The sequence below is a fragment of the Amblyraja radiata genome, chromosome 26 (assembly GCF_010909765.2).
Source record: "Amblyraja radiata isolate CabotCenter1 chromosome 26, sAmbRad1.1.pri, whole genome shotgun sequence".
Lineage (NCBI taxonomy): Eukaryota > Metazoa > Chordata > Chondrichthyes > Rajiformes > Rajidae > Amblyraja > Amblyraja radiata.
Genome location: NC_045981.1, coordinates 10,066,239 through 10,085,065, shown reverse-complemented (window position 1 = coordinate 10,085,065; position 18,827 = coordinate 10,066,239). Strand labels below are relative to the sequence as shown.

The 18,827-nt window shown below is 43.3% G+C and overlaps 1 protein-coding gene across 3 annotated transcripts in view; it reads left to right on the top strand.

Moving 5' to 3' along the window:
* The window catches only part of aspscr1 (ASPSCR1 tether for SLC2A4, UBX domain containing), a 155,138-nt gene that overhangs the window by 83,447 nt on the left and 52,864 nt on the right, over window positions 1-18,827 (top strand). For all 3 annotated transcript variants that reach the window (XM_033044217.1, XM_033044216.1, XM_033044215.1), the window contains 3 exons: window positions 2,567-2,633; window positions 7,461-7,523; window positions 9,559-9,611. In XM_033044217.1, the coding sequence (XP_032900108.1) occupies window positions 2,567-2,633; window positions 7,461-7,523; window positions 9,559-9,611 (183 nt within the window). The remainder of the gene's footprint in view (window positions 1-2,566; window positions 2,634-7,460; window positions 7,524-9,558; window positions 9,612-18,827) is intronic.

Here is an 18,827-nt window from a genome sequence, read left to right as displayed (position 1 = left end):
TCCGTAGATGCTGCCTCACTAGCTGAGTTTCTCCAGCATTTTTGTCTACCTTCGATTTTCCTGCATCTGCAGTTCTTTCTTAAACTATTAATGTGGAGTCTGTTTTTAAAAGGGAATGAATGTTTATTTTGCTAAATGCAGCAACACTCCTTAAATAAATGAATGACTTAGTAAAATATCACTGCAGTCGGGCATTCCCTGAGTTTCAGAGGCGGCAAATTCGATTGGCGTGGAAGTCCCGATGAGGTCGAGATGGGCCGCCTCACCAGGCTGAGGTACCACACTTGCGGGGGGGGCGGGGGCTTCCGGTAGGGATTCAAGTGCACTGTCGTATTTTTGGCCAGAGTAAAGGACCTGTTGCCGGAAAATGAGTGGTGGACCTGTAACATCACGCATTTAATATGGCATGATAATCTCCTCGGCACGACCTGAAAAGCATTTTGCCCAATGGATCCTCATGTCAAATTGCACTGGCTCATCGTCCAGCGTTAGTCGATTAAGAAACCCTTCCAAATAAGTTGCAATATTCACTACCTTTTAGTCCGAATGACATACCCATAAGCCGAACGTGTAGGGAAATCTATTTCCAGCAATGCCTGTTCCATCCCACTTGATGGTAGACAAAAGTGCTGGAGAAACTCAGCGGGTGCGGCAGCATCTACGGAGCGAAGGAAATAGGCAACGTCACTTGATCTTGCGTTGCAGCTACCTATTCCTTCTCTCCGTTAAACTGGAGGAAAATATTTATGAAGTGCCTTTGCTATTTCTTTCAAGTCTAGCATGACCCTTTCAACTTTTAAGTAATCCCATCTTTCTGGGACCATCTCATTAGTTTTGCTCTTAACAAAAGCCTTTGTCTCTCCTGGCCACTTTGCGCAATCAGTGCTTCAAATGTTGGGCGAAACAACTTATCCAAGTCATTTCAATGCATGTTATTTGAAGGGTGATTATGACAATTTTCTCCCGTTACCAAAATAGATGGATGGATGGGGTGCATTCTGTCAAAGGTGGTTACATAATGAAATTTAAAATGCACGGAAACAAACATCTGGTTAAAAATGGAGTTGTTGGTTCTAGGGGTTTAAGCACGGCCATGTATGATCCAGTCTGTTTGATATTACGGGGAATGTTCACTGTGGAATGCTTTAGGCCAGATTGAAATGGTATCGGTTGTAATGTTCCACTGATATTCCAGATCCTTTGCTAAATTACTTTGAAGTTTTCTGCTGAAGGTTGTGGATAAGCCACTGCGACTAATCATAGTTGGAAAACATGTTTTATCCTTAAAAAAAAAATCACGGCACTCAAATAATTTGACAAAATTAAATAATTTCAGGAAAATAATTTAATGTAACAGTTGCAAATGGACATGAATGTTGATGGTGTTTCAAATATTGCTTCCAAAACAATATATTTGTTAAAAGCAACAATTTATGTTTGTAAAAAGTTAAAAGCTTGGCAATATTAGGCTATCATTACACCAGGAGTCACCTGTGTGCGTGTGTGTGTGTGCGAGTGTGTGTGCATGTGTAATTGTGCGTGTGTGTGAGTGTGCGTGCGTGCGTGTGTGTGCGAGTGTGTGCATGTGTGTGTGCGTGCGTGTGTGCGTGCGTGTGTGTGCGAGTGTGTGCATGTGTGTGTGCGAGTGTGTGTGCATGTGTGTGTGCATGTGTGTGTGTGTGCGTGCGTGTGTGCACGTGTGGATAAAAGACAGCAAACTGTGTAAGTCGTTAATTTGTACAGAAAGGGAGAATGTTCATTGCGTTATGACAAATATTTCCTTAATTAGTTTAGGTGAGAGAGACAGCGCAGAAACAGGCCCATCGGGACTGCGCCGACCAGCGTTTCCCACACGCTCGCACTATCCTACACACTACTGACAATTTATAATCTTTACCGAAGCCAATTAACCTACAAAACCTGTACATCTTTGGAGTGTGGGAGGAAACTGGTGAATCTAGAGAAAACCAACGTGGTCACGGGGGAAGAACATACAAACTCCGTACATGCAGCACCCGTAGTCAGGATGGAACCCAGGTGTCTGGCGCTGTAAGGCAGCAACTCTACCGCTGCGCCACCGTGCCCCCCCCCCCCAATTTTTCTAATATGTTCTCGCACTACACTGTCCTTACAGCCACAATGCGTTTGTTGACATTGAAGGCGCACATCGACCACTATTTAGAGTTATAAAAGTAAGCAGGAATTGCATTGTCCTTGCCTATATGACATGAAGCAGCGTACTGCTTTGAACTGTTCCCTTTGTCAGCCGAGTTCAAAACAGTGCCCTCAATCAGGTCAGGGGAATTATTTGGGGTTCTTACCCAATAGAAAGCAGGATCAAACTTTGATCAGTTGTTTTGAAAAGAATGACAAATCTAACGGCATTAGTTTATTCACGTATAAAGGGCTGCATGGGAGTACCTAAAACATAAAGATAGTGACTTGGATCAAAAGCTTGCAGAAATATGCCGCAATGTTACTCTAATGTTTTTTTTTTTTCCTTTCATGTGGCTCAATAAATCATCTTTACTTTGATTTCATTTTTTTTTCATCTTTGAACTCATAGGTTGTTCTAAGAGTGCAGTTCCCCGATAGACACGTCCTGCAGGGTTTCTTCAGACCGCTTGAAACAGGTGAATTATTTGTTCTAATTATTTGTTCCCATTTTAGTTTGGTTCCGATGCATGCCCCGTGTCGACCAACTCAGCACTTGGGAAGAATAGACAGAAAATGCTGGAGAAACTCAGCGGGTGAGGCAGCATCTATGGAGAGAAGGAATAGGCGTCGTTTCGGCACCCGAGACGTCGCCTATTCCTTCTCTCCATAGATGCTGCCTCACCCGCTGAGTTTCACCGGCATTTTCTGTCGACCTTTGATTGTTCCAGCATCTGCAGTTCTTTCTTAAACACTTGGGAAGAATAGTTCAATCTGCCATCCATTTTGTTCCCGTCTCAAGGCACAGCTTCACCTTGCACTAAAAGTTATTCCCTTATCATGTATCTATCTGTACACTGCGAATGGCTTGTATTATCTTTCCGCTGGCTGGTTAGCGCACAACAAAAGCTTTTCGCAATAAACTAAACTGAGAACTGAGAGAGAAAAAAAATCGTGCCATGTCAAGACACCTTATTGTAGCTTCAGACCCAAATTAAATCTGACACCAAACTTTGTATCGAGAGCTTGTTTTTTCATTTATAGCCGAGTAACCTCAATCGCGCTGTCGGAATTTAAGGATTTGCGGGAAGCGGCTGACATGAGTGAGGCCGAGAGAGGTTTTTAGACAGAGAGCTACTAGAGGTGAGCGGGGGCCGGGAGAAGGCTCTGAGGTGGCGGGCGGTTCCGCTGTCCGGCCCGGCGGCCGCTCACAGCCACCCGACCTACTTCTCCCCCCCCGGCCTCAATGCGGTGGCATTGCACGCCTCCATGCAAGGAGCGTCGCAAGTGGCATGATCCCGACCCCCTCCTTCACAACACTCCTGCCCTCCCCGCAACTTTACCCCGGGCCAGACTCCCCAAACGCTGTTAAAGGAACTCCCCACCCCGGGAAATACGGTATTTGAAAACAAATAGCACTAAGAAATGTACTTACCACATTATTGGTACACAAACTCCATTCTTTTCTAAGATACTCTTCAGATAATGGCAATCCATATTTGAAAACCCCGCCAAGAAACTAGCACTGCGCCTACGCAGTACAGCAAAGGCAGAATTTCTGCTGCCTTCAACTCCCCTTGAAATTGACAGCTTGAAGCAGCGCTGACGGCACGTGGGCTGCACAGACCTTCGCGTGTTGCAAGTGCTGCGGATGAAAGGCACGGAGAACTATGCCTACCTAAGAGATCAATCTCTTAGATGGGCATAATTCTCCCATGCCTTTACTATTTATATTTAGTAATTACCATTTTATAATTTTAGTCAGGGTAGGCAGTGCCTACCTTGCCCACCTTGACGGCACGTGCCTGAGCTAGTGTTACCTAAAAAACTAAAGAACGGAGACGAGGAAACACTTTTTCTCACAGAGAGTGGTGAGTCTGTGGAATTCTCTGCATCAGAGGGCGGTGGAGGCCGGTTCTCTGGATGCTTTCAGGAGAGCTGGATAGGGCTCTTAAAAATAGCGGAGTCGGGGGATATGGGGAGAACACAGGAACGGGGTACTGATTGGGGATGATCAGCCGTGATCACATTGAATGGCGGTGCTGGCTCGAAGGGCCGAATGGCCTACTCCTGCACCTATTGTCTATTGTCTATAAAATTGGAGAATTCAATGTTCATACCCTTGGGTTGTAAGCTAACCAAGCGGAATATAAGATGCTATTTCTCCAGTTTGCGTGATGCCTTACTCAGGCAATGGAGGAGAATGTGGATCTTGCTGCCACAGAGTTTAGTTAAGATAAATAGCGAGAGTTAAAGAAGCCAGATAAGAACATGAAAGATCAGTTAATGTTGGATGAGTTGGGTCGGGTGAAGACCAAGGCAAGGACTTTTTGGGCCAAATTACATTTTTGCTGTATATGATGTATCATGGATAGCAGATGGATTTTTGAGGAAATTGTCTTTTTGATGAACAGTGAAGGAATAGGAGGCAGTCGTGTGTTGTTTTCAGATCAGTTCAGACCCGCGGTGTTTAGATGGACCAAGTATGTCAAACAGAATTCACTGAACATAATGAACATAACACGCAGTCTCTCGCCCAGAGTAGGGGAATTGAGAACCAGACGACATAGGTTTAAGGTGAGGGAGGGGGGGGGGAGGGGGAAAGAGGAGCCTGAGGGGTAACTTTTTTTTACACAAAAGGCGGTGGGTGTATGGAATAAGCTGCCGGTGGAGGTGGTTGAGCCAGGTACTGTTACAAAGTGTACGGAACATTTAGACAGGTACATGGATAGGATAGGTTTGGAGGGGTATGGGCCAAATACTGCACAAAAACCAGGCCACCCGAGTCCACACCGACCAGTGATCCCAACACATTAACACTATCCTACACACACTGGGGACAATTTACACTTATACCAAGCCAATTAACTAACAAACCTGTACGGCTTTGGAGTGCGGGAGGAAGCCAAAGATCTCGGAGAAAGCCCACGCAGTCACGGGGAGAACGTACAAACTCCGTACAGACAGCACCCCGAGTCGGGATTGAACCCAGGTCTCTGGCGCTGCAAGCGCTGTAAGGCAGCAACTCTACCGCTGCGCCACCGTGCCGCCCACATTTGGACATGTTGGTCGGTGGTGGCAAGTGGGGCCGAAGGGCCTGTTTCCACGCTGTGTGACTCTAATGCATATTTGTAACCAAAGCGACATTTCTGCGGAAAAATATGCTTCCTTTAAAAACTTTGCTTGTTCATAAGAGACTAGTCCAATTGTAATTCGTGCCCGCCATAAAATGCGCTGAACACCAACAGCGGCATTTTCATGTTGGGAAGGAATTTACTTTGTGTGTGTCAGCAACGTCTAATGAGGTTTTGTTTTGCTATGGAAATTTGAATGAAATATTTCATTTATACAACTTGCACGTACATGCCGAGCTCTCTGAAGTTGCGACAAGAGCGGCCTTTCTGCGTGCTGAGGTCCTGCAGCCGTGTTTCAGGAAGAATGACTGGAATTTCTCCCTTGGAAAAAAAAAGGGTAAATACTGTACCAAACCGTGCTTTTGTCAGCAAACAGCCAGGCATTGTAGCAGCAATGGCAAAAGAGCTTCTTAACCCTTTGGATACCACAGTAACATTACACTGGGCATATTGAAGTTTAATTTTCAAACATATTCTAAAAATATGTTATGAATTATTTTTGTTGTTGTTGCAGTGTTGCCAGTAGAAGTTCACACATCGTGATGTAACGTGAATGAAAATGTGTCAACTATGGAAGTTGTTACGCATGTAAATGGTTAAGTGTAGGGTCAGACTTGAGGTGACTTTCCACTTGCCTTTGAAGTCTGCCCCTCTCTTGTTGTATTGGATGGGTTTTATTAGAGACCTCCTGTAATGGTTGTTAAAAATTCCTCAGATGTTTCTTCTCCAGTTGCATTTTTAATGCAGAATTCAAACCTTATATACCCGCCAGTTTGTTGGAAATACAGTGAGATAAAGGCCAAGGTTAAATGATTTTTTTTTTCAAACCGCGTTCGATGAGAGCGTGGAGGACCACGGTGAGGGGGAAGGGAAAGAACAATGAAGGACCCGGCGAGGGGCCACTGCTGTGAGGGAGTTTGGGGAAGAACAATGCACAATAGGGGGGGGGGGGGTCAAAGGACAATGGGGAAACTGTTGGGGGGGGGGACAAAAGGAGGAGCCAGCGTGCTTTGTAACTTTGTCGGTGCCTTAGGTAGCTGCTATTTGTATACATTGTGTGTGCAGCAAAGAATCTCACTGTGCCCAGTCACATGTGACAATAAAGGATTCCTATTCCTATTCATTTGGCAACATCCTCGTAAATTTTCTCTGCACTCTTTCCAGGTGTTGGAACACAATCACCGGATAAAAATCTTAAAGAGAGATGAGGAAATGTTTAAGAGATGTCAGCATTTGGAAAGATAGCGAAAGATGGCCCCAGGAAAAAAAGTTCTTGGATGATAGCTGAAGGATGAGGAAACTAGTGCGTTAAAGCACAACTGGTTCTCAAAGGCGGGGACAGTTTCTTCCCAGCTGTTATCAGGCTACTGAATCATCCTACCACAACCTAGTCAGCAATGCGGGACTATTATCTCTGGTGACCCTTGGACTAAAATGGGCCTCCTCCATGGCCAGAGTGAGCACCTCCCGAAATTGGAGGAGCAGCACCTCATATTCCGCTTGGGCAGTCTGCACCCCAGCGGCTTGAACATTGACTTCTCCAATTTCCGGTAGCCCTTGCTGTCTCCTCCCCTTCTCAGCTCTCCCTCAGCCCTCTGGCTCCTCCTCTTCCTTTCTTCTTCCCGCTCCCACCCGACATCAGTTTCGGCCCGAATCTTGGCCTATTTCCTTCGCTCCATAGATGCTGCCGCACCCGCTGAGTTTCTCCAGCACTTTTGTCTACATTGATCAGGCTTCGCTGGCTTTACCTTGCACTAAATGTTATTCCCTTATCATGTATCTATACACTGTAAATTAACCGATTGTAACCATGTATTGTCTTTCTGCTGACTGGTTAGCACGCAACAAAAGCTTTTCACTGCACCTCGGTACACGTGACAATAGACTAAACTGAAACTGATCTCAGAATTCATTTGTTTATGAAAGAACTGCAGATGCTGGAAAAATCGAAGGTAGACAAAATGGCTGGAGAAACAGCAGGCGAGGCAGCATCTCGACCCGAAACGTCACCTATTCCTTTGCTCCATAGATGCTGCCTCACCCGCAGATTTTTTTCCAGCATTTTTGTCTACCTTCAGAATTCATTTGGTAATTCTAATACTGTTACCTCTAAAATCAAACCATTATTGAGGCTACTGTTTGCAAAACCACTTCATTTTTTTTCTCCCACAGTTGGGGCACTGATGGAATTTGTGAAGATGCATCTGAAAGAGCCGGGTTTATCATTTTATTTATGTAAGTAAAATCATTCCAGGTGAATGGAGTTTGCACACATTAAAACCACTGATTCTGTTTGGGGGAATGGACAATCCTCAAAGTATTTAGTTTTTTTTTTTGTATTTTATTTTTATTAGAAGTACGGTAAATTACAATAACACACAACACATATATCTTAATACATTTTTTGTACCGCTTCATTTTTTTTAAGCTTTAAGAAAAAGATAGAAGTAAGGAAAGTAAAGAAGGTGCGCAAGAGTCATGAAGTGCAAGAGAGTGTTGGGAAAAGAAAGCCCCTTAGAAAAGAAGTTAGAGAAGGAAGTAAAGTAAGAAAGTAGACCCTAGAAAAGAAAGAAAAAGAAAGTAAGGACAATCGCTCTATTATAACATTAAACTCCGCAGAAAGACTACCAACCAAGTCTGTTTTTGTTGTTTTACCTCCCATTACCAGGTCCTGATACCATTTATTTATTTATTTATTTTTAAAATTACTATTGCACCTCATGCTTGTAATAAGGTCCATAAACGTAGACCACGTCTTTTGGAATTGGTTTGCTTTTCCTGCTAAGAGGAATCTCATCTCTTCCAGATGTAAATCTCATTAACTTTTCCTCTAAAAAATGTTTACAAATCTTTTCCAAGCATGATTTTTTTCGGTGGTGATTCTCAAACAGAGATCAATCAATTGAGTTGAGGGAATATTAATAGAATAACGTTCTTAATATTATTTTACAATTGGGCAGCACGGTGGCGTAGCGGTAAAACTACTGCCTTGCAACACTAGATACCCGGGTTCGATCCTGACTACGGGTGCTTGTCCGCATGGAGTTTGGACGTTTTCCTCATGACTGCGTGGGATTTCTCCGAGATCCTCGGTTTCCTCCCATACTCCAAAGACGTGCAGGTTTATAGGTAAATTGGTTTGGTCTAAATCTAAAATTGTCCCTTGTATGTGTTGGATAGTGTTAGTGTTAGTGTGCGGTGGGGGGGGGGGGGGTTGCAGGTCGGTGAGGACTCGATGGGCTGAAGGGCTTGTTGCCCCGCTGTAATTCTAGACTAAATTGAACAAAACTAAATAATGCTCTCAAAATTATTTTACCGTAAATATGAGGCACATCATTTAAGTCGAACTAACGTATTTTGCGATCAAGCTAAGCTATTGTGTTGGTGGTTATAAAGGGTGTTGATGGATATTATATATTTATCTGCAAAACCGTATTCCAATTTGCTCTACAGTTATTTTATCGTTTATCCAAGGGTGATTTGCATAAAGTCAAGTTATTTACCATTTTAAAGCTGTCTTTTAAATGTTCTGAATGTTATCCCATCTTGGCCCGCCACACTGTTGAAGCTGACTTTTATAATCATTTCCATTTATTTGGTCAGAATGTTTCACCAGCTAGAATTGAGTGGGTTTCAAGCCTAACCTCAGTTTGGTTACTCGCTGTGTTAATGTGGTTTAGAAGCAGGTCATCGGAAGAGCAGCAAGGATTAACAGTTTCTTTTCTGCGATGAGCCTGTTGCTCTTTTGTCTACTTTGTAATCAAAAGCAGAAAGAGATCAAATGTGGTGACCTTGGCTCATGGCGCGCATGTTTTTTTTGCAGACAGGCCACATTTACAATCCAAATCACTTCCAAGAACCACTCACCAGAAAAGCATGTTATCTTACCATACATTCAAAATTCTGCTATTTCAGTCACGCTGAAAGGCACAGTTGCCATAGTAAACGCAAGCGGCAGCACGGTATGGCAGCGGTCGAGTTGCTGCCTCACAGCTCCAGAAATCCCGGTTCAATCCTGACTACAGGTGCTGTCTGTACGGAGTTAGCACGTTCTCCCTGTGACCGCCTGGGCTTTCTTCGAGTTTGTTGAGCTATGATCAAAATAAATTACCAATTCGTGACTTTGGGGAAGATCTTGTGCTTGACGTTTGTTGAATCCGAATAGCACGGGAGATTTTTTTATAGGACATTCTACCCTATCTAGGCTCCTATGGCTTTTGAACGTTATTGAGAGTTGCTTTATTCTCAAAGATTTCTATTTTTGTTTCAGTTAAAACACCGCCTAAAGATCTCCTCAGTGATCCAATGGTCACATTGTTCCAGGTAGGTCCACTGACACTCTACAGCTGTGCATTATCTACATGGAACTGAATGAAAGCCAACTGTAAAAGCTTTTGTAAAGTAATCTTCATGTGTTTTTATCTTACATTAAAATGTTTTTTGTTTCCTTTTTTCCCCACTTTGTATTATGCTGTTGAGCTATGACCAAAATAAATTTCCAATTGGTGATTTTGGGGAAGATCTTGTGCTTAACGTTTGTTGAATCTGAATAGCACAGGAGTTTTTTTACTCTTGGGATAATCTTGGATACTTAACGATATGATACGATACGATAGAACTACATTTATCCCAGGAGGGAAATTGGCCTGCCAACTGTCATAAAACACAATGAGATACATGAAAGTACACAAAAATGCTGGAGAAACTCAGTGGGTGCAGCAGCATCTATGGAGCGAAGGAAATAGGCAACGTTTCGGGCCGAAACCCTTCTTCAGACTGAGTTTCTCCAGCATTTTTGTGTACCTTCGATTTCCCAGCATCTGCAGTTCCTTCTTAAACACAAGATACATGAAACATGAAATTAAAGTGATGAGTGGAAAATCCAGAATTGGGGATGTGCAGAGATTGAGGATGGGGTGGGGGGGAAGAGGAGTCAGTCTATCCCACGACAGAGGGGGGAGGAGTTGTACTAGTTTGATAGCCACAGGGAAGAAGGATCTCCTGTGGCGTTCTGTGCTGCATCTTTGGTGGAACCAGGCTGTTGCTGAAGGTGCTCCTCAGGTTGACCAGTGTGTCATGGATGGGTTGAGCTGTATTGTCCAGGATGCTCCCACAGTTTGAGGAGCATCCTCCCCTCCAAGACCAACCTCCAATGAATCCAACTCCGCCCCCCAGGACGGAGCCAGCCCTCCTGACGAGCTTGTGAATTCTGTTAGCATCGGCGGCCTTTGCCCCATTACCCCAGCTCCCCCTGGTAATAGTTCAGCAGAACTGCTACTTATTAAAATTACCGTAGGGGACCTAGCTTGTTTTGAGAGAATAATTTCACTGCCATTTAAACATTTGATTGACCAAACATTTAATTTTCTAACCTATTACAAAAAAGCACGTATGTTGATATTCAATATGTTGATTCTAGCTGAAAACTGAAACGTGAATGATGTGCTTGGAAGTATTTTTATTAATTTTTCTGGAAACCAGCTGGAGTACTTAATAATGACGAGCCAGTCTTATTGTGTTGACATTGCTTCAAAGAAACTTAAGTTCCCTTTTAATGGTTGTATTATATAAAAGATTATGTATAATTAATAACAGAAATCTAATTAGAGATTTGCAATGAAAGTTAAACCGAAAATACTTATGTTTTCAATTTGAAAGATGATTCAGAAAGTCTTAATTAGCTTACGATAGAGGAGGGTGGGTATAATAACTGTAGATGCCAACTGTTCTTTAATATTACGGTTCTGTACGCCAACCCTCGACTAGATATCTGAAGGGGTTCTGTGTTCCAGGTTTTCACCAATTTTCAATCAGGTCTTGGGCAGTAATGTTTTTCATACTCGCAATACACATCTGATCTTTTGTTTGATCATTGCTGTGTACTGGGCTTTGAAGTATCCAACGCAGAAGAGTTTGATTAATAAGGTTATGCGCGCGCACTTGCTGTTGTAATTATTGCCATGTAGTTGTGATGAGCATAGAAGACTTTCTAGATTGCCAGCAGCTACTCAGTTGCGTGATACAAGTTGCCCTCCACTTCAAATGTCAAAGGGCAGGCTGTGATTGTTCATCAACAATGAGGTATCTGACTCCTGCATTGACATATTATCAAAGATAGACACAGAAAGCTGGACACACTCAGCAGGTCAGGCAGCATCTCTGGAGAAAAGGAATGGGTGACGTTTCGAGTCAAGAGACTGAAGAAGGGCCTCGACCCATCTATTCATTTTCTCCAGAGATGCTGTCTGATCCGCTGAGCTACTCCAGAATCTTGTGTCTACCTTCGGTTTAAACCAGCATCTGCAGTTCCTGCCTACACACTTGATATATTATCAATATTGCCTGCGTAAGGTTCATACAACAGAAAATAATATGGGGCGGCAAGGTGGTGTAGCTGTAGAGACCCAGGTTCGATCCTGACTATGGGTGGCGTCCTTACGGAGTTTGTACTTTCTCACCGTGGCCACGTGGGTTTGCCCCAGGTGCTCTGGTTTCCTCCCACACGCCAAAGATGTACAGGTTTGTAGGTTAATTGGCTTTGGTAAAAATTGTAAATTGTCCCTAGTGTGTGTAGGGTAATGCTAGTGTGCGGTGTGATCGCTGGTCGGCACGGTCTTGGTGGGCCGAAGGGCCTGTTTCTGGGCTGTATCCCCAAACTAAACTAAAAAATAATATTAATGAGTGCATTTGTTCCTGGGCAAATTGCTCAGTTAAAATAAGTCTCTTCCCAATGCTCATGAAATATAAGTATTGGTAATCTTTTACAATGTGTGTTTTTTAGTGTTTCCACATATCTTGGTGTTTAATCCCACAGATTAGTTCAGTACCATATTTAGTGCATTTCGTAAAGTATGGCACTTAATTCCCAGCCTGGTGTGAGATAACCTTGCCCAACTGAAGTGGTTACCATTCATCACACTGCACCAGATTTGGGAGCGCTAGATCACCTAGTGTGTCCAGTCATGTAGTTTTGTCATGTTGGTCCCATGGTTGGCAATGTATGTTTGCTAATGGGTGCTGAGATCCATGCAATTATACGCCTGTATTTAACACTGTCTTTGAATGAGAATGGCTCAACAACAGACATAAAAGCATAGGTAGACAAAAACGCTGAAGAAACTCAGCGGGTGAGGCAGCCTCTATGGAGCGATGGAATAGGTGACGTTTCGGGTCGAGACCCTTCTTCAGACTGATCCATAGATGCTGCCTCACCCGCTGAGTTTCTCCAGCATTTTCGTCCACCTTCGATTTTTCTCAGACATAAAGCATTAGTTAGACAAAAGTGCTGGAGAAACTCAGAGGGTGCAGCAGCATCTATGGATCAGTCTGAAGAAGGGTCTCGACCCGAAACGTCACCTAAGTCAATGTTCAAGCCGCTGGGGTGCAGACTGCCCAAGTGGAATATGAGGTGCTGCTCCGCCAATTTCCAGTGGTCCCCACTCTGGCCAGAAAGGTCGGATTCGGAATGGGAGGGGGAGTTGAAGTGCTGAGCCACAGGGAGATCAGGGTTGGTCAATGCGGACCGAGCGGAGGTGTTTGGCGAAACGATCGCCAAGCCTACGCTTGGTCTCACCGATGTAGATCAGCTGACATCTAGAGCAGCGGATGCAACAGATGAGGTTGGAGGAGGTGCAGGTGAACCTCTGTCGCAGGAACAAAGCATTAGTTAGCATGTTTTGAACAGTTTAATTAAAGCGAAGATAGACACAAAATGCTGGAGTAACTCAGTAGGACCAGATTCTGAAGAAGGGTCTCGTCCTGAAACGTCACGCATTTCTGTCCAGAGATGCTGCCTGTCCCATTGTGTTACTCCAGCATTTTGTGTCGATCTTCGGTGTAAACCAGCATCTGGAGTTCCCTCCGACACAGTTTAATTAATGCTGTTATTTTGGGCAGACTATTGTTTGCAAATTCCCAGGAAAGGGCACATACACTTGGTTACACATATTCAGTCAATTCAAAGGCTACCCAATGTCTACAAGTTCTCCCTTAATTTTGACAACGTAAGGGACCCGAATTGAATAGTTGGGACAATAATAGTTTGGGTTAATACTTTTTCTAATTAATTTAGTTGCGTTTAGTTATACAGCACGGACAGACAGGCCCTTCGGCCCACAGAGTCCACGCCGATCAGTGGTCCCCATACACTGGCACCATCCTACACACCAGGGACAATTTACAATCTGTACTGTAGCTGACTAACCTACAAAACTGTATAAATCACCTATTTGTCAGAAATGTTGTCAAATATGTTACACACAGTTAACAGGATGTTTCTGTTCAGCGCTGTCTGTAAAGAACCCATTTAACTTGGACCACATGGCTGCAAAATATACGTGTTCTGAGTACCATTGTGTTATTGTTCATCACTTGAAGTCTTCAACAATCGGAAACTTTTACATCCAGTGAAATGCTCGAGGACTTGGAATACTTTGAGTCAATTTGGGGAATAATTGGTACATCTTTGACAAGCAAATTAGTGTCTCTGGCATCAATAAGTATGGGATTCTGTATTTTCTTAATTTGTTTGGAAAAAAGTAAAATTGGATAGGTTTAGCATAAACTTACTTTTCTTTTCTAACTTGCCAATTGCAAGATCAACTCTGGTTTTTTAAGGATATATTTAAGGGCTATCTTTTGCAATGATCTGTAATTATGGGTTTCTATAATTATATGTAAAAATTGAATGCATTAGCACAATCGGAAGGCTACTTTGAAACATCCGGCAAGCCAAACTTGTCAACAAAATTATTCCTGAATGAACTATCGTGATGCTGAACTTTCCAACAACAGAGTAAAATGAGCATTTCAGATCATATTTAAAAAACATTGAACAGGGTGAGTTTGCAAAGTGAACTGTCAAAATATATACTGGCAGTCTGTGGCCTACTTATGTACTTGTGATGCACTTTGATGCTGAAAAGATGAAATGCCTAAAAGTGGTGTCACTGGAGTCCGTATGTTTGACATCTCAATTTGGTTGGGTAGATTTCTCATCTTGGCTGTTTCCTTCTTTATATCCTGTGGGTTACTGATAAAATGATGCAACAATGTTACTTGTTATGACAAGCTTTCTTATATAATCATATTATCAAACTGGTCCGCTAACGTGGTCGTGGAAGGAAGGGGACCATCATGGGTTGCAGGAGGAGTGATGTTGCGTATCTTTAGTTGGACAATTGGAGGGCATTTTATCAAATTGAACACAAACCCTCCCCATCACGCTGAGTCAACTTGTTTTTTTTCCAGAGTCTTTTTTGTCTTCACTTTCCAAGCAGCCAAACAAATGTATCACTTCACATTGCGGAGTGACGGCACAGCTGGTAGTGCTGCTGCCTTCCAGCGCCAGAGACGGGTTCAAACCTGACCTCGGGTACTGCCTGTGCAGAGTTTGCATGTTATCCCTGCAGCCGCAGGGATTTACTCCGGGTGCTGCGGTTTCCTCCCACATCCCAAAGACCTGCCGGTTTGTCGGTTAGTTGACCCCTAGTGAGTGTAGGGAGTTGATGCGAAAGCAGGATAACATAGAACTAGAATTAAAGCATGTTCTTTTAGGTAGGAGATGAGGAGAAATGTCTTTAGTCAGAGGGTGGTGAACCAGTGGAATTCTTTGCCACAGAAGGCTGTAGAGGCCAAGTCAGTGGATATTGTTAAGGCCGTGCTAGGTATATTTTTGATTAGTGCGGGTGTCAGAGGTAATGGGGAGAAAGCAAGAGAATGGGGTTAGGAGGGAGAGATAGATCAGCCATGATTAAATGGCGGAGCAGACTTGATGGGCCAAATGGCCTAATTGTCCCCCTATCACTTATGACCTTATAACTAGTATGAACGATTGATCGATGGCCAGTGTGGACTCGATGTACAGCATTTCCAAGCTGTTTTTCTCCGAGTGCCGCGTTTTATATAAAATATATCTGCAACGCACAAAGATTTGCTCATGTTCAACAGTTCAGCCCTTTGGCTATATATATATATATATATATATATCATCCTATAAGAACCTTAAAATTAGCTGGTAAACAAGTGCAGTTTTTTTATCATCTAAGTAATCCTTTTTTTCCTTTGAATGAAGGCTTAATTATCCCTTGATGTTTTTTTAAAAAATGCGATGAAGGAGATGTGTCATTGAAGGGTTACATTTTCGAGTGGTTTGGAACTTTAAAAGAATGACTCGCCATTCCATAAAAGCAGCACAGAAATTTATTTTGAAGCTTTCTTTTTACAGATGGCCCTGTTAATAATGGTGCAGTATTTACAACAAAGTATAGGTTCTGCATATTCCAAAGGTGTGCATTAATTACCATGGACCTTTTAGATCCACCCAATAGCGCCTGATACCCTAATGTGGGTCTGAATTTCAGATACCTTGTCTCCTTTCACTTATAAGGGTCTTTCATCTTGTGTATTAGGGGCATTTTATTTTGTTACAGTAACTATAAAGCGCACAGGTTTGCAATGAGCTACTCAGAAGTCACATGCTGCAGACTTCTCGACAGATATTTACAGAAATAATGTTGGAGAAACCCAGCGGGTGAGGGTGGGGGCGGGGGAAGGACCTATTCCTTCGCTCCGTACCCCCCCCCCCCCACCCCCACATCAGTCTGAAGAATTGTCTCGACCCAAAATGTCATCTCTTCCTTCGCTCTATAGATGCTGCCTCACCCGCTGAGTTTCTCCAGCATTTTTATCTACCTTTGATTTTTCCAGCATCTGCAGTTCTTTCTTAAACATACAGTAATAATGTTGTTGCATCCTTTCTTAAAAACTTTTATCAGGAGTAATATCGAGTATTATTTGACTCCATGTAGACTTTAATTTGGAGATACAGTGTGGAAACAGGCCCTTCGGCCCACCAATTCCGCGCCGACCAGCGATCACCACCTAAAGGAGTTTCTTCCCAGAGGCCATTAGGACTGTAAACTCCTATCTCACCAGGGACTAACTTTACTGGACCACTCTACTGTTTTTTTTGATGCTGGGTTTTTTTCCCCTTTTTCCTTCCGCCCACAATATTTAATATGTAAAAGAATACGTGATTCTGTTCCATTCTGTTTGTAGTTTGTTTGTTTGTTTGTTTTTTGCACAAAGTCCGCGAGCATTGCCACTTTTCATTTCACTGCACATCTCGTATGTGTATGTGACGAATAAACTTGACTTGACTTGACTATACAAGCGCTATCTAACACACCAGCGACAATTTACAATTTTACAGTTTAATCCACAAACCTGAATGTCTTAGGATTGTGGGGGAAAGCAGAGCACCTGGAGAAAATCCACACGGTCACCTGGAGAACGTACAAACTCCTTACAGACAGCGCCCGTCGTCAGGATCGAACCCGGGTCTCTGGCGCTGTGAGGCAGCAACTCTACCACTGCACCACTCGTGGCATCAAGTAGGTCCAGGCGTTTTTCTAGCCTGATGAAAAATGTCCACGAGTAAAAAAGGACGTGAATTAGGTCGTGAAAGTGGGACAGGCCCTTAAGGAGGGTATGGATTTCCCTAGTAAAGGGATTAATTGTGGCACACAGCATGGATGCATTGATGGTAAAGTGGCTTGGGTTTCTTGGAAAGGGTTGCATTATTTTGGAGTGTGTAGGAAGGAACTACAGATGTGTGAGAAAGAACTGCAGATGCTGGATAAAATTGAAGGTAGAAACAAAATGCTGGAGTAACTCAGCAGGTGAGACAGCATCTATGGAGAGAAGGAATGGGTGACGTTTTGGGCCATTCCGAAGAATGGTCTCGACCCTAAACGTCACCCATTCCTTCTCTCCACAGATGCTGCCTCATCCGCTGAGTTACTCCAGCATTTTGTGTCTACCAAGGAACTGCAGATGCTGGTTTAAACCGAAGATAGACTCATAGAAGGGTCTCAACCCGAAACATTACCCATTTCTTCTATCCAGAGATGCCGCCTGTCCCGCTGAGTTACTCCAGCATTTTGTGTCCAGCATGGTTTTAGAGAGTGTGTGAATTGTGATATAGAAGTTATCACAGTTAAGATTAGGCGGGATGGATCAGAGGGTCTTTACCGAATTGTTTGAACTCTGGTAGTGTATGAAAAAAAATTAATAAATGAATCATTTAATTGCTTAAGCTGTGCAGCGAAAACAAATTACACAGTGAGATCTTCTTTACCTGACAGCTATGCTGGTAGTCTGCAGAACCTCCTTTGAAATGTTATTTAATGAGAGGCTAACATCAATTCTCTGCTTCCTGCCTGTGATGTTGGTGTAATTTATAAATATAGCAGATTCTTCTTTATGTCCAGCTGCAATCAGTATTTTTTTTAAATAAGGTTGAACATCACAAGCTGGTTTTATCTTGTGCGCATGTTTCGGTGTCTGAGCCCCCTTTGTAGATGGTCACTCGACACACGGAAACACTTAAGACTGAATGAGTATCAAAACAGACACGAGCAATCATGATAAGTACCAAACGTGTACTCACAAATTACAACAGTCTCCGAGAGAAAGGTATTCTGTAGGCATTTGTAGACGCAAACACCAGCTTTTTGATCTTGATGCGTACCAGAGAGAGCAGAGGCAACATGCATGTTAACCATTTACCACATTAGAAATGGATTCAGTTACGCATTCTACGGCAGCGTGAGTGCGCATCCTTCCGTGCATACACGGTTTTAATTATTTAACGGAACCTTTAAAGAAAAACGTATTGTGCACAAATTTAGTGGTTGCCTATTAAGAAGCCGCTGTTCCCATCATACATTCACTACTCGACAAGGCGAACAGCTATTGAACCTGGAGTGAATAATTCTGTGTCTGTACATTCCTGTTCTCCAGGAATAAGGGACGGAATAGTAGCTGGCATCTATCATGCGAGCTGCTGTCATTAGAGAATAAATGACATTAAAAATGGGCAGCCTCGGGGCAACTTTGAGACATTTCTATTCCTCGGGTTACCACTCAAGGCTTTTGCATTTATAGTGTCATCTGAACTGTTTGATGAGGTTACTCCCAAGCTATCCATAATTCTTTGTATCATTTGAACCGTTACATTAATCGGCCTGTCACGGAGCCAGCTGGTTTTTGAATGGTTACAGCATTGTATACATTTCATTTACCCAGCCATTCAGATCTTGGCATGCCCGTTGTAATAAAAATGGGTGGCACAGCGGCGCAGCGCTAGGGTTGCTGCCTCACAGCGCCAGAGACCCAGGTTCGTTCCTGACCATGGGTGCTGTCTGTTTGGAGTTTGCACGTTCTCCCTGTGATTGTGTCGGGCTTCTGTAAATTGGCCCTAGCGTGTGGGATAGCACTAGTGTACGGGTGAACTAGTGGACACGGTGGGCCGAAGAGCCCGTTTCCACGCTGTATCTCTAAACTAAGCTAAAAACTAATATCGAGCGTGGAACAATACCATTGGGGTTGGTGATGAGAAAATATGCTCTGAGTTACACGCAGTAATAACATTGCCTATTATTAATATTTGAGTGAGATTGCTGCCAGCCTACAACATAATCCACGTATTTGCCCGACCTTTTAAGAGCATAAGACAGAAGAGTAAGATTAGGCTAT